Source organism: Cydia amplana, chromosome Z (genome assembly GCF_948474715.1).
Source record: "Cydia amplana chromosome Z, ilCydAmpl1.1, whole genome shotgun sequence".
Taxonomy (NCBI): Eukaryota; Metazoa; Arthropoda; class Insecta; order Lepidoptera; family Tortricidae; genus Cydia; species Cydia amplana.
This window is the reverse complement of record NC_086096.1, coordinates 30,485,945-30,501,830: the sequence shown is the minus strand read 5'-3', so window position 1 is coordinate 30,501,830 and position 15,886 is coordinate 30,485,945. Positions and strand designations below refer to the sequence as shown.

At 36.2% G+C, this 15,886-nt stretch overlaps 1 protein-coding gene across 1 annotated transcript; it reads left to right on the top strand.

Annotated features, from left to right (window-relative positions):
* Window positions 1-1,478: 1,478 nt before the first annotated feature.
* On the top strand, window positions 1,479-5,510 carry LOC134661019 (seminal metalloprotease 1-like). The gene is made up of 6 exons (XM_063516916.1): window positions 1,479-1,875; window positions 2,709-2,864; window positions 3,216-3,325; window positions 3,418-3,625; window positions 4,598-4,734; window positions 5,385-5,510. The coding sequence occupies exons 1-6, from the start codon at window positions 1,797-1,799 to the stop codon at window positions 5,496-5,498; spliced, it is 804 nt and encodes a 267-aa protein (XP_063372986.1). The 5' UTR covers window positions 1,479-1,796; the 3' UTR covers window positions 5,499-5,510.
* Window positions 5,511-15,886: the final 10,376 nt, after the last annotated feature.

The window sequence follows — 15,886 nt, the reverse complement described above, 5'->3', positions numbered from 1 at the left end:
CATGTTACATGGGTACATTATATCTATGGTTAATAAGTTAATTTATTTCTTTATAATTTAATAATTTTCATTTATATGTATTTTATCTTAAATTTTACAATAACACGTCATTTTTAATTATTCGTTAGCAATATCTTCCGATTTACGAAAGAAATTTCAGACGTTCGGGTAATTCTGTTTACACTACTGGCAACACAGGATAGCGCTGTCACATTTGACAATCCGCCATTTTGTCCCTGACCGACCGTCCTTGTCGAACGCGTGTTAATTGTTATTTCCTTCTCGCTCAGTGTCAGCAGTCGCAGTGTTTTCCAAACTTTTCACGTCGTAAGCTTCGTAATTAATGTTTTGTTACGAAAATGGTTGGCTGCTCTATTCGGAACTGTAAGAGTAGGAGTGAAAAGTGCAGTATAGATTTGTTTTATTTTACTATGTTTCTACATGAATAACTTAAAATTAATGCCGTTAAAATAATTTTCACTGTTGGTTAAAATTCTCCCACATTTTAAAGTTTGAGAACCTGTAAACAGCATGATGACGTAGGCAAGTGCCAGTTAGGTCATTCGCGAATCTCGGAAGAGAGTACCAGGCGGAGTATATTATTATACCATGCCCTCCATGAAAATAAAACTATGGAATTTTATTTCAGGATCCTGATGCCTATGCCACTTGCCTATCTACATGTAGGTACCCTAATATGTGCCTATATTTTTAACTGTGCTGTGTGTAAATAGAAGTACAAAGTCTAAGAAAAAATGTTTGAGAGCCGAAGTAAATGGCGCTATGCGGCACCATTATTATTTTGTGGTAACTTATTGTTGAACGTCAACTTATGACTGCCAAAATTACAGCATAATGTACCTACGGAGTCGTACAGCGCCATCTACATTACTGTAAAATCCGAAAACGAATCCGGGTTTCTCTTAGACTTAATACGACATTATTAATAAGTATAAACTAAACATTTGTGAAGAAATCGGCGTAAAATGAAGCTGATTATGTATTTAAGTACGTGATATCAAAAGTTTTAAATACATAACACTTAGATACAAGGTAAGGTCATACAACTTAGTACACGCTAGGAAAATGGTAAAAAGGTAGACAATCTCACTATATTTAGTAAACTAGCGACCCAAAACTTCCTCTTGAATCACTCTATCTATTAAAAAAAACCGCATCAAAATCCGTTGCGTAGTTTTAAAGATCTAAGCATACATAGGGACAGACAGACAGCGGGAAGCGACTTTGTTTTATACTATGTAGTGTAGTGATATAATATCCATGCCGAATACCCTAAATATAGCATAATACCTAATTTGGGTATCAGATACAATGTGCCTTGGTCTCACACGTAGGTACCTACCTATTTGTAAGTTATTAGCACTTAAACTCACTCAAGGATATCACTTGTCCCCTTATCGGATTTATCTAATTTTGGAGGACGAGTGTCTGGATGTCATTGGCATTTCAAACAAATGCGTAAGGACAGCTTATCGGCAATTTGTGAAACAAAGGCCCTTCAGCGGGGGTTAATCGGTTTTCCGAATCCCCGCGGCGCGCGTTGTTGGGTGTAGTACTAGATAACTCGAGTGTCGACATAAAACCACTTGATTTCGAAACTAGACATACTTAACGATTGTTTATATCTAATTAGGCGATCGACAGTCTTATCCCATTACAAGTAGCACCTACCTACGTCTTTAAAAACCCTTGGAGCAAAGATGCGCAGCGCAGTTTGGTTGGTAGCGTTACGTTAGTCACTTCTTTTCTTTCAGTCGAATTTGTACCCACTGAAAATGAAGCTGTTCATCTTTGTAGGCTTACTAACAGTCGTAGCCAATGCTGCACCTATACAGGAGAATATCAATAAGGGCGGTGAGTGTCATTGCAAAAAAAATAATTCAAAACTCTCGTAAGACTCGGACATACTGAACATATTATGTCACTATCGTTTTTTCGAAAATTGCTCGACATGTTTCATTTTAATGCGTAGCGTTCATTTTAGTTAATCAACGCAGAAGATGTTGAGCAATTTTTACCCGACTGCGTCAGAAGGAGGGTACCTAATGTTTTTGAGATAAATAACGTGAACTGTTTCTATACGTTCAATAAATAACAATTTAATAAAACGAGTACCTACTCAGTACCTACATACCTATGTAGGTACGGAATAACGAAATTTGACCAATTGAGATGCAGTAGGTTCAGCCAGCAATGTTTTTGAAAAATCGCGATTTTTTACGGTTGCCAAATATTTAAATAACAATATAGAGGCTTTGTTCTAGTAACTTTATCGATTCAAAACCTGATTTTTTGACTTTAAAATAAATTATTAACTCATCGATAACTTTTTATTTATTTTAAACTCACAAAAGTTAAAATTTCTAAAACTAGATATATAATCCGCAATACCCGGGCACGCACAGCCGTCTCGATGACGCTTAATTACGCTCAGTGAGAGTTGCTTCAAAAATATGGGCCATCCATCAGAAAGTATGAACCGTAGACCTTTTACCTTAAATACAATAGGATTTAACTTACTCCACTCTTATATATCACGATTTTAATTTTTTTAAGTAAAAACATAAAAATCACAACAAAATTGCTCCTCCTACTATGAGCTCATCTGTAAGTATTCGGTGGACCCCACACAAACACGGTAGGTACGGGTACGGGATCATTACAACGAACACTATTTGAATTGACAGAGGAATTCGGCGAGCACTTCGAAGGTGACATGGTGCTACTGCCTTGGCAGCAGCGGGCAGTGTCAACGGCTATCGACGCCCGCAACGGATTGAGGGGTGCCGCCAAACGGTGGCCGGATCGCACCGTCGTCTACCATATAGAGGAGGATGATTTTGGTGTGTAAACTCTATCTGTATTCTGTAGATAGGATTATTTTCAATTCGTTTGCAAAACTGAACTGAATGATGCAGTATATATTACGACTTGGCGGGGGCACTGCCGTGCCCCCAGATGATGATATCGAGCTGATGTTGTAGACCGATGGTGTGAGAATCAAGGCAACGTAATTAACCTTGGGTTCTTTAAAATCGGCGTGTAGTACTTACTGAAATAGGCTGTTTAAAGAAAAGTACAGTCAACGATAAAAAATTGTGATTATACAATATTTGACATTAGTAAACTGAAATTAGTGACGCGACGTTTCTTCCTATAAATGTGAGTTGATTAACTTAAGGTCTCATACTCAGATGAAGACCAAGTCAAACTGATCGAAGAAGGCATGGCTGACATAGCAAGAAAGTCTTGCATTAAGTTCCGACCCAGAAAAAAAGACGATGAACACGCAGTTGTTATACAGGTAACCTACAAACATATTGTTGCACTTTCCAAAATTGCATGATTGCATAATTTGTATAGGGCACTTTACCCAACTTAAATTGTTTTTCATAGGGATCAGCGAATGGATGTTTCTCTAACGTAGGCTTTAGCAGCCAGGACGACGAAGGCGATGTCAGCCAAGTTCTTAATCTTTCCAACGGATGCTTCAGGCACGGAACCGTGGTACATGAGATGCTTCACACGCTCGGCTTTTATCACATGCAGAGTACCTACGACAGGGACGAATTTGTCAAAGTCGTTTGGGAAAACATCAGGGCAGGTAATAATAATTGTAATTCCGTCCGAGTAAGTTAGATAGTGCAGCTCCTTAGCTCGATTTAGTATGGAGGTAAGTATGGCCCCATCCGGCAGAAAGCACGAAACTTGGCACGCATTTGTGTTTATAAGAATAAACGAGTAATAAACAGACGTAGAAACACGCCGAGCAGGTATTGTTTCTCTCCCTCCCCCCACTTCTATATATATCTCCAATTTTTTGTTTTATAAATTTTCATGAAAACTGATTTTCCATAAAATTCTCTACAATATTGTACATGAAAAAGTTAAAGCCAAAGGATCTATCTTCGGACGTGTGCGTGGATATTGTGAGTGTTGCGTGTCGGACTATTGACAATAATTAACATTATGTGTAGTGGGTGGTTTGAAAATGTGATGTCTACCCCAAACTTTTTCATACACTTTTCGTCGGGTAGTTGCACAAATCTCTGTTTTGACATTTTGCTGAGACTCTAGTTGGCCGCGACCATGACCAGTGAAACCTGTACGGATATGATGGTCGTTCTTGTCTACGTGACAGCGTGATAAAACGGTGTCCGTCACTTTCTTTCCCACGGTGTTAAACAGTGACAGTTATTTTATCACGTGGATAAAGATGGATAAAGCTATCCATAATAGGCTGGCTGTGTCGAAACGTCGGTATATAAAGGTAATTGAATAAATTTCGCGTTAGACCCGTCTATAAATGTGAGTTAATATTATGTGTTCAAAACGCGAAGGTTTTAAATATTATAGAGCACTTGATGTACAAATAACTAGGTACCCTTATGGACATGGTACGTATGTCTATATGTGGTACAGAACTGTACATGTTCGAGAACTCGACCGTACTACCTTCTATGCCAAACATTCGGGCTTGAAAATTCAGTGATTTTCTACCAAACAGCTATCTATATTTAATTTACCCTTGGCCGGGTAGTGACATAATATTAATGCGTAGTATTTATTTGTCCAGGTACAGAGCATAATTTTGCAAAATACACGAATGATACGGTAACCGATTTTGGTGTGCCATACGACTTTGAAAGTGTAATGCACTATCCGGAAACTGCATTCTCCAAAAATGGAAACAAGACGATAATACCGCTACAGGTAATGTATTTATTAAATAATGTTCCTACTTTGTTTGTTGGTTTACGTAAGTCGAGGGTCAATCAGCTTCCAATGGATCCTGTTTGTGGCATGCACGGTGACAGTGCTTTTTTTTGTGAGAAAAGCTTTAATCTTGTACCCAGTCTGTAAATTTATATTTTTTATGTGCAAAGGACTACTATGGTAGAAAATTACAACATACATTCGTAGTAGGTATTATAATTTTAATAAAATAACTTTAACTTGAATAAAAGCCGGACAAATGCGAGTCGGACTCGCCCACCGAGGGTTCCGTATTTTTTAGCATGTGTTGTTATAGCGGCAACAGAAATACATAATCTGTGAAAATTTCAACTTTTCAATCACGGTTCATGAGATACAGCCTGGTGACAGACAGACGGTGGAGTCTTAGTAATAGGGTCCGGTTTTTACACTTCGGGTACGGAACCTTAAAAAAAGGAATGTGTCAAAAACTTTCGGCAACACCGGCTTTTGTTGTATGATGCCCACGGTATGAAGTCGCATAACCTGGAACTCATAAGTACCTACCTACTAAAAAGTTTTTGACCCGAATCTGTTGTAAGTAGTTATTACCTATCGCTCATACTGTACTGTACTTATACCTACCTATAATTATTGTATTGTTTTAGGAGAACGTCAAAATTGGACAACGGGATGGATTGTCTGAAAGCGATATCCTGAAGTTGAATAAAATGTACTGCGACGAAACAAATACGCTAAAAATTACACATCGTTCCAAATAAAAAACTTTAAAGCCTTGAATGAAGTGGAAATCTGGAAATCTTAAAGCGTCTTTTGTATTTAAGTAGGTAAGTACCTAATTGACATTTAACCTTGTAATCGTTTCGTTGCGGATTTATCTTAATAGTCGTAATTATTATTTAGCTACCTAATGTAAACAATGTAATAATGTACATGTAAATAATATGTCATAAACTTTTTGAATATTTACTGCAATTAATGTCTAGGGCATTTTTTTTCTCTCTTTCATCCTAATACGTCTCGTATATTAGTACAAGCTTTTATTTAAATATTTAACTAGCTGTGTTGGTTAGTTAGTATCATTTAGTATGTAGGCAGGTAAGTACCTATTATGTGTATGTCAAATCTTGGAAGATAAAATAATACCGCCTCCTGAAGTTTGACTGGACCCCAATTTTATCACTGATACTTTTCAAATGCCGACAATTCTATATTATGTTTACATCGAGCTGATCTGATTGAATCGAGGGCATGGCATGAGTGGTGGGGATAACTGACAGAACGGGATAGTCTTATGTATCTTTCACTAGGAGTAGCAGAGAAAGCGCTATTACTGTTTGTCTTTGTCAGAGTCTCATATTTTTTTATTCCCCACCGTAGTTTATGGTGGGATACAAACAATGCGTAAACGTCAAATTGGTGTGAAACATATGAACAGTGCAAAGATTATCAGGAAAAATATTGAAATCAGTGTTTCGTGTGCATGTACTTAACAATTCAACAAATATGGTGAATTGCTCAGTTTTGCGCTGTACAAGTGACTGCAGGCAAAAACAGGACAACGTAATATTTCACAGGTAAATACAGTATTTTATACTTCGGTCACATTATCATGCTTAGTAACAGCATCCTACAATCTATATCAATTAAAATCTGAGTAGAAAAAGCATTTACAGTAAATAATAACTCGGGTAAAAAAATTAACCTATAAATATTTCCTGATAAATTTATTAATTAATTTATTTAATTAACCGACCAAATTACGTACGCATATTGACAATAAGCCGTCACCCTTTTAATAACGTGTATTCAATTTAGTCGCATTGCTATTATTCGAGGGATACCAGCCCGTGATGCATACAATTACCCCAAAATTCGGGTATTTTGTATTTTAATAACATTTTTATAAATAATTTTGCTGTAGAACTGGACATATACGAACAATAAAATTGAACTGTGTTTAAATTAGAATGTAAATTATATTTATTTAAGCATTACGGATTCTTTCTAACGTTATTGGGGGTTTTGCCACGACTCAGAGAATCTAATTCTATGATATGCTGCAGGCACTAATTCTTAATTTTGCAATAAGAGTGACAGATTACAAAATGAATATTTCGTTTATTATCTCCAGATTTCCACAAGATGCAGGCACGCGTGCTAAATGGATTTTAGCAACCGGAAGGAGAAACTGGGCACCGACGCAAAACTGCCGGATATGCTCAAAGCATATTACGAAAACCTACCTTTTCTATTTCTTCCTGTGGCAAACAGTATGCTAAAAATTCTTTCTTTAGGCGTACTTGTAATATGTATAATGAATCGCTTAATGATATAGACATTTTTGTTCATAGTTTGTCCGTTTTCAAGAACAAAGTTCGGCATATTTTGTTTACTAGTAATTGAAAAATAGTTTCAAGTAAATACTTTGCATTGTTTTCTTACTTTATTTGCGTGTTGTACTCACAACTATACCTACGGGTAATTTATAATTAAGTAACCTAGAGTAAGACCAAAGAAAGTCTGCAGCGCTAGATTAAAAGTAGTTTTTAAAAATCAGTATGCGACAACACCACAGAAAATGGATTAAATAGTCTTGATACTTGTGAAATTTCTACCATATTTACCGTCTATGAAAAAATTAAGCTGTATGCACAGCTTAATTTTTATGGTAAAATAAATTTCATTCCAACAATAGATGTCACTATTAATATGTAGACATATACTAATATTGATAAATAATATTGGGAGAATGTGACATTTGGCTTCATCAAAATTAATAATCTTTTGTAATATCCGCGACGGCGGTAAATAGGTACAGAGGGCCTACCGCGAACACCGAAGTTCTCAATATGCGAGCATAGAGATGGGCGGCGGGTAAATACCCGGGGTAGATATCGGGTATTTATCTGGTATTTACCCAATCTACCCGGTATTTACCTTTTCTACCCAAATGAGTGGGTATAAATAAAAGTTGGAAACGGAGTAATAAATTGAATTGAGATAATGTAAATAACAGTTTTTTTGATACTCATGTAGTTCTAGAAAATGTATAATATTTGTATTGACTAAGGAATTTGTCAAATGTTTAATATCTTAATACATACATTCTACAATACGTGTGTTTGTCACTATACTCCTCTTAAACGGCTGGAACGATTGGGATGAAATTTTGTGTGTATATTTCAATGGGCTCCTGAAGGGTTGGGAAAACAAATGAACCCGGTAGGTGGCGCTGCTATCGGTATATAGCCAATTTCGATTTACTGTAACCGATTTGGGTGAAATTTTGTGTATATGTATATTTCAACGGATACCTGGATTGTTTGAAATAACTATTGGACCCGGTAGGTGGCGCTGCTGTCGGTATATCACCTAATTTTATTTAATGAAACCGATTTGGATGAAATTTTGTGCATATATTTCAACCGGTACCTGGATTGTTTGAAAACACTATTGGCTATAGATATGAGCGCCACGCCGGCGCGCCGCCGCCTCCTACAAAATTTTCGCGCCGCCGCCGCCGACAAAATTTTCGCGCCGCCGCCGCCGACAAAATTTTGCGCCGCCGCCGCCAACAAAATTTTCGCGCCGCCGCCGCCGATAAAATTTTCGCGCCGCCGCCAGTTATTTACATTTACCGCGAATTTAACCATTGCAAGCATGGTTAAATGTCTTTAAAAGGTATAAAATGGGGTTAGTTTTGAGATATTAAGCGTTTCCACGTCCAAATGTCCGGCCGTTGGCTTCGCATGGAAGAACGTCGGAATCGGGTCTCAATTAAACTTGGCCACTGTTCAAATTTCAAGCTTTGCTTTCTCGCAGCTCAATCTTTGGCCTTGCATCGCTCGCATGGAATTAAGCCGCTATCTGAACCTGCAAGTTTTTGGCCCTGTTTGGAGCTCAACTTTCGGCCTGTTTTAAAACGCTTGAGCATTGGTCCTTATCCGAGCTTAGCTCCATTGCAGCTCGGCCTTTGGCGTCGCACGAATGCGCCCGCAGGAAAGCTCCAGATCTTTAACACTATGGCTTCAGTCTTTATCGGCCTGCGCCCTCGCTCTGCTCTCTTGCAGCTCGGCCTCGCACAGAAGCGCGCCGCAATCGGCGCTCCAGGCGTTCGGCCGTCAGCCAAGCTTACACTTGGCGTTCGATTCTTAGCTGTATGCTTACCTGCAGCTCATCCTCTGGCCTCGCATTGGGAGGCGTCGAAATCAAGTCTTCGGTGTTACATGGAGCTCGGCGTTGGGCCTCACTTTTTGACATAAATCGGTTTTGTTGAATCGATATTGGTTAATGACGGATCTCGATTTTCTTTGGACTGTCGACAAGAAGTTTCCCTGATACAGTCAATCCGCAATTTTTAACTTAGCACAAAAGATAAGGGCCTCGCTAAGATCTTCCGGAGAGTCTCGCCAAGATTAAGACCGCCTCTGATGCCGCGCGATACCGTTTATCCACAGTTTATACGATATCAATTTTTTTCGTACCATTATTCAATAAATTATCCTTGAAAATAAAAAATGCATTTATTTCATGACTTTCTTACAGCAAAGACATGTTTATTCGGTAAAATTTTGGTTTGAATTCTTTTTTCATTAATCGAAGGTGTTTCAAGGCCACGCCGCCGTTTCGCCGCCGCCGCCGACCAATTTTGACCGGCGCGCCGCCGCCGGCTAAATGCCTATCGGCGCTCATATCTAATTGGCTATATACCTATAGCAGTGCCACCTACTGGATCATATTGTGTTTTCAAACAATCTAGATACAGACAAAATTTCATCCAAACTGGTTTCAGTAAATCAAATTTGGCCATATACCTAACGATAAAATTACTGTATTAAACAATAAATAAAATAAAATGTAGAAATATCAAATCCAAATTATGAAAATAATTTAAAAATAGTAGGTAAAATAAAAATAAATGAAAAAAAAAGGAAAAATATAAATACATAAAATAATAATACGTACACAAATTAACAAAGAAATGTAAATAATACGGTATACAATAGCTTAATTAAATTAACATTCCTACAACACAAATTACACAAATCGGTGAACAAAATGCACTCGTCGAAAAAAATTTACATTAATTGTGTACAAAAAAGTTGTGTGATTGTGATTTATGTACTTTATTTTAACTTATTTTCATATTTATACCATAATAATGTTGATATATCTTATTTATATAATGAATTTCTTCAATTATACGAACAAATTTTAAATACCCAACAATTTGGGTAGATACGGGTAAATATCGGGTAGATTGGGTAGTTTTGGGTATTTTCCCGGTATTTACCCGCCGGCGCCCATCTCTAGGTGTGTTCAATTTGCTGTGAAGCCTTAGTCTAAACCAATATTATATTATCTAAGTAGGTACATATGGTGAAGTATTAAGATGTTTCATTCCACTTACCCGTCATCAACTCCAAATTTTGTAAACATTGTCGTTTTTCAGCTTGAATCGCCTCGTGCTGACTTTTTACAAGTGTAAAATTATTCGTCATGCGGAAAAGTAACTCCCGCACGCCGGTTTTGTAAGGTTTCACCATGTTTATTCCGTTCATCACAAAACACAATGAATATTTAAACGATTTTGACAAACACATACCATAGTGCATGACGTTTACTGACTGCTTAAAAAACATTGCCATATGTAGTTTTTTAATTCGATGTCAAATTATTGCGCTGCAGACTTTCTTTGGTTTGTCTCTATTTACTTTTCATTGTAATAGAGTCGGACCAATAAAAGTCTGCAGCGGATTTGATAGCCCACGCAGTGCAAGTGTTATATATACGTCATAATTTCATAGAAGTTTGACGTTTAAAATAACACTTGCACTGCGTGGGCTATCAAATCCGCTGCAGACTTTTCTTGGTCTGGCTCTAGTCAACTTAGTAACGTATGAAACTTTAGGCCTATTTTTAGTAATTTTTGTAAGACTTATTTGTAAAAGGCTGTTTGTTTTCTAAATAAATAAATAAAAAAAGAAAATTGGCCCATTGATATTTTATTTATCGCTGCGTCTTACGTAGGCGAACAACTCGCGAACGTGATTAAAATTACCCCAATATTTGATAATATTGGGGTAATTTTTACCTATATGGTATCCCCGGGTTTGTGACGTCATCTATGTCTATCCCTTACGGGGGCACGCGGTAGGCCACATCTATAGAAATACTACCATCTATGGATTGAATGAATAACAAGGGTGGTCATAGAAACTACGAGATATAAGATAAGACAACCCAATTTCATTCAAATTTTAGGAGACAACCCAATTTCATTCAAATTTTAGGTTGAAATTTTAGGTTCGTAAGAACCGCCTCGGAACTAGGTTACGTACATAAATCAATTGAAATTTTTGACAAAATTAAATAGTTATTGAAGGATTTGAAGGTAAACTCGTAGATCACACATTTACTATTTTTAGATATTTACCTACTGGATAAGTGAACCAAACTTTAGAAATTTCCATTCAAAAGCTACTTATTCTTATTCCAGCTTTCTAGGTCAGATATAGGAATATTAGGTATGCATTTAACGCGTCTGACAAACAGACCTACAGCCATTGCGGTGAATCCAGAAATGCCTGGTTTTGCCAACTTTGGAACAGAAAACAATACATTTCCGAGCAATTGTGGTATTTCAATGTCACTGTCGCTCTAGAACCGTGTCGAAAAACTATTTCTTTTCTTTCGTAATAACATTCATCCCATTACAGAAAAAGTGAATTGTAGTTATTGTTGCATGAAAAAATATCGTGGTCCGATGAGGTGGTAAAGTATCTGGGGCGTTTAAGAGTCCGTTCACGAAAAAAGTTGAAAAATGTAAAATAGGTAATTATCATCGTTGAAATTTTACAGTTTTCTTTTACTAATAGAAATCAACAGTACTTGTTCCATTTAGCGCGTTTTCTTATATTTCCTTTTAATAGATCACAATTTTGAAAAAGGAGTCTTTGAATTAATACCTACTGTTTTTTTCCTGATGATCGTCTAAGAAATTCCGCGTAAAGCTCTGACTTTAGAGCCCTTATTTATAAATTTTGAAAAATTTAGACTGCTACGAGGGCATGGCATGAGTGGTGGGGATAACTGACAGAACGGAATAGTCTTATGTATCTTTCACTAGGAGTAGCAGAGAAAGCGCTATTATTGTTTGTCTTTGTCACAGTCTCATATTTTTTTATTCCCCACCGTAGTTTATGGTGGGATACAAACAATGCGTAAACGTCAAATTGGTGTGAAACATATGAACAGTGTAAAGATTATCAGGAAAAATATTGAAATCAGTGTTTCGTGTGCATGTAGTAGTACTTAACAGTTCAACAAATATGGTGAATTGCTCAGTTTTGCGCTGTACAAGTGACTGCCGGCAAAAACAGGACAACGTAATATTTCACAGGTAAATACAGTATTTTATACTTCGGTCACATTATCATGCTTAGTAACAGCATCCTACAATCTATATCAATTAAAAAATGAGTAGAAAAAGCATTTACAGTAAATAATAACTCGGGTAAAAAAATTAACCTATAAATATTTCCTGATAAATTAACCGACCAAATTACGTACGCATATTGACAGTAAGCCGTCAACCTTTCAATAACGTGTATTCAATTTAGTCGCATTGCTATTATTCGAGGGATACCAGCCCGTGATGCATACAATTACCCCAAAATTCGGGTATTTTGTATTTTAATAACATTTTTATAAAATTTTGCTGTAGAACTGGACATATACGAACAATAAAATTGAACGGTGTTTAAATTAGAATGTAAATTATATTTATTTAAGCATTACGGATTCTTTCTAACGTTATAGGGGGTTTTGCCACGACTTAGAGAATCTAATTCTATGATATGCTGCAGGCACTAATTCTTAACTTCGCAATAAGAGTGACAGATTACAAAATGAATATTTCGTTTATTACCTCCAGATTTCCACAAGATGCAGGCACGCGTGCTAAATGGATTTTAGCAACCGGAAGGAGAAACTGGGCACCGACGCAAAACTGCCGGATATGCTCAAAGCATATTACGAAAACCTACCTTTTCTATTTCTTCCTGTGGCACACAGTATGCTAAAAATTCTTTCTTTAGGCGTACTTGTAATATGTATAATGAATCGCTTAATGATATAGACATTTTTGTTCATAGTTTGTCCGTTTTCAAGAACAAAGTTCGGCATATTTTGTTTACTAGTAATTGAAAAATTGTTTCAAGTAAACATTTTGCATTGTTTTCTTACTTTATTTGCGTGTTGTACTCACAACTATACCTACGGGTAATTTATAATTAAGTAACCTATTTACTTTTCATTGTAATAGTCAACTTAGTAACGTATGAAACTTTAGGCCTATTTTTAGTAATTTTTGTAAGACTTATTTGTAAAAGGCTGTTGGTTTTCTATAAAAAAAAAAAAGAAAATTGGCCCATTGATATTTTATTTATCGCTACGTCTTACGTAGGCGAACAACTCGCGAACGTGATTAAAATTACCCCAATATTTGATAATATTGGGGTAATTTTTACCTATATGGTATCCCCGGGTTTGTGACGTCATCTATGTCTATCCCTTACGGGGGCACGCGGTAGGCCACATCTATAGAAATACTACCATCTATGGACTGCTATAAGTGGTATTTTTGTATTAAGTATTTATAACCTGTCATTTATCTTTAATAGACACATCGTTACGTCACTATAATTGCTTAGCAGCCGTCTATGGAAAACAAAGAAATGCCATTTTGTCGGTGAAATATTGCGTTTATGTAAGTATATGTGTAGTTGCCATACAATGTTTTGTTTAATAGGCTAGATGATAAATTTTCATTTATGGTGTCAATCAATCAGGTTTGTTTTTAGGATCAAACGTCTATATGGGACCCATTGCATTAAAGCATTACAAAAGTCAGAAATGATAGTCAAAGTTCGACCGTCGTACTACACTCGCGAAACGCCCCGAACAAAACGCTATATGAACGTGACGTCAAGGTCACTGAGATCGCATCTTGAAGTATGAATAATACAAATAAACTATATTTGTACTAGCTGTTGCCCGCGACTTCGTACGCGTGGATTTGTATATTGGTGGTTATATATTTATTCTACATTAGCTTAGAACATTATGCAGCAAAATATAGCAGTAGGGACTGTTAATCATTTGTTAATTATTATACACAACCTGGTTACGAAGTTTCAAGCCCCTAACTGAATAAAATTGTTCTCGATATAATCCCTCTCAACCCCCAGCATATTTTCAAGTCCACTATTTAGTAAAACCTACTACCTAACTACCTATTTACGAAGTTTGAAGGTCCTAGCTTTAAATACAATTTGAACTCTCTATCAACTTTCAACCCCTTCTTAATGATGGGGATGAATTTTTAAAGAAGCTGAAATTACTTTTCATGTGTGTTGTTTCATGCCTTTATACAAAGATTCAAGTCCCGCACACAAAAAAATGTTTGATCTCAATACAAACTTTCAACCCCTATTTAATCCTTTTAAGTGATGAATTTTTAAAAACGCTGAAATCGTTTTTCTTGTTTATTCTTATAATATGGCCTTATACAAAGAATCAAATCCCGCACTCAAAAAAATATTTGATGTGGATACAAACTTTCAACCCCTTTTTCACAACCTTGGGGGATGAATTTTCAAAAACGCTGAAATCACTTTTCGTGTATTCTAATAATATGCCTTTATGCAAAGATTCAAGTCCCGCACTCAAAAGAATGTTTGATCTCCATACAAATTTTCAACCCCTATTTCCCACCTTGGGGGATGAATTTTTAAAAACGCTGATATTACTTTTCTTGTATTCATATAATATGCCCTTATACAAAGATTCAAGTCCCGCACTCAAAAAAATATATGATGTGCATACAAACTTTCAACCCCCTTTTCACCACCTTGGGGGATCAATTTTCAAAAACGCTGAAATTACTTTTCTTGTATCCTTATAATATGCCTTTATACATAGATTCAAGTCCCGCACTCGAAAAAATATTTGATGTGCATACAAACTTTTAACCCCTTTTTCACCACCTTGGGGGATGAATTTTCAAAAACGCTCAAATTACTTTTCTTTTATTCTTATAATATACCCTTATACAAAGATTCAAGCCCCGCACTCAAAAAAATATTTGATGTGAATACAAACTTTCAACCCCTTTTTCACCACCTTGGGGGATGAATTTTTAAAAACACTGAAATTACTTTTCTTGTATTCTAATAAATGTCTTTATACAAAGATTCAAGTCCCGCACTCAAAAAAATATTTGATGTGCATACAAACTTTCAACCCCTTTTTCACCACCTTGGGGGATGAATTTTCAAAAACGCTGAAATTACTTTTCTTGTATTCTTATAATATGCCCTTGTACAAAGATTCAAGCCCCGCACTCAAAAAAATATTTGATGTGCATACAAACTTTCAACCCCTTTTTCACCACCTTGGGGGATGAATTTTCAAAAACGCTGAAATTAGTTTTCTTCTCTTTTATTATAATACCTTTTTACGAAGTTTCAAGTTCCTAGCTTACAATAAAATTTGAACACCAAGACAAACTTCATCCCCTTTTTAACCCCCTTAGGGGTTGAATTGCCTAAAACGTCGCAATTACTTTTTTTTGTAATCGTCTATTATGCCTTTTTAAGAAGTTTCAAAGCATTTGTAATGGATTCAATCTTTCAACCCCTTTTTAACCCTGTTAGGGGATGAATTTTTAAGAACGCTGAAATTACTTTTCTTGTATTTTAATAATATGCCCATACACAAAGTTTAAAGTCCCGCACTCAAATTTTTTTTCGATCTACATACAAACTTTCAACCCCTTTTTCACCACCTTGGGGGATGAATTTTCAAAAACGCGGAAATCACTTTTCTTATTTTTTAATAATATACCTTTTATAAAATAAAACGTGTTCCCCATACAACCTTTCATCCCCTTTTTAACCCCCTTAGGGGTTGAATTTTTCAAAATCGCTTCTTATCTCTTGTACACTTTATAAATGCAACCTAGTGTGCAAATTTCAACTTTCTAGCTTTTGTAGTTTCGGCTCTGCGTTGATGAATCAGTCAGTCAGTCAGGACACTTGCATTTATATATATAGATTATATCATATTGAACAAGAGGAAATGA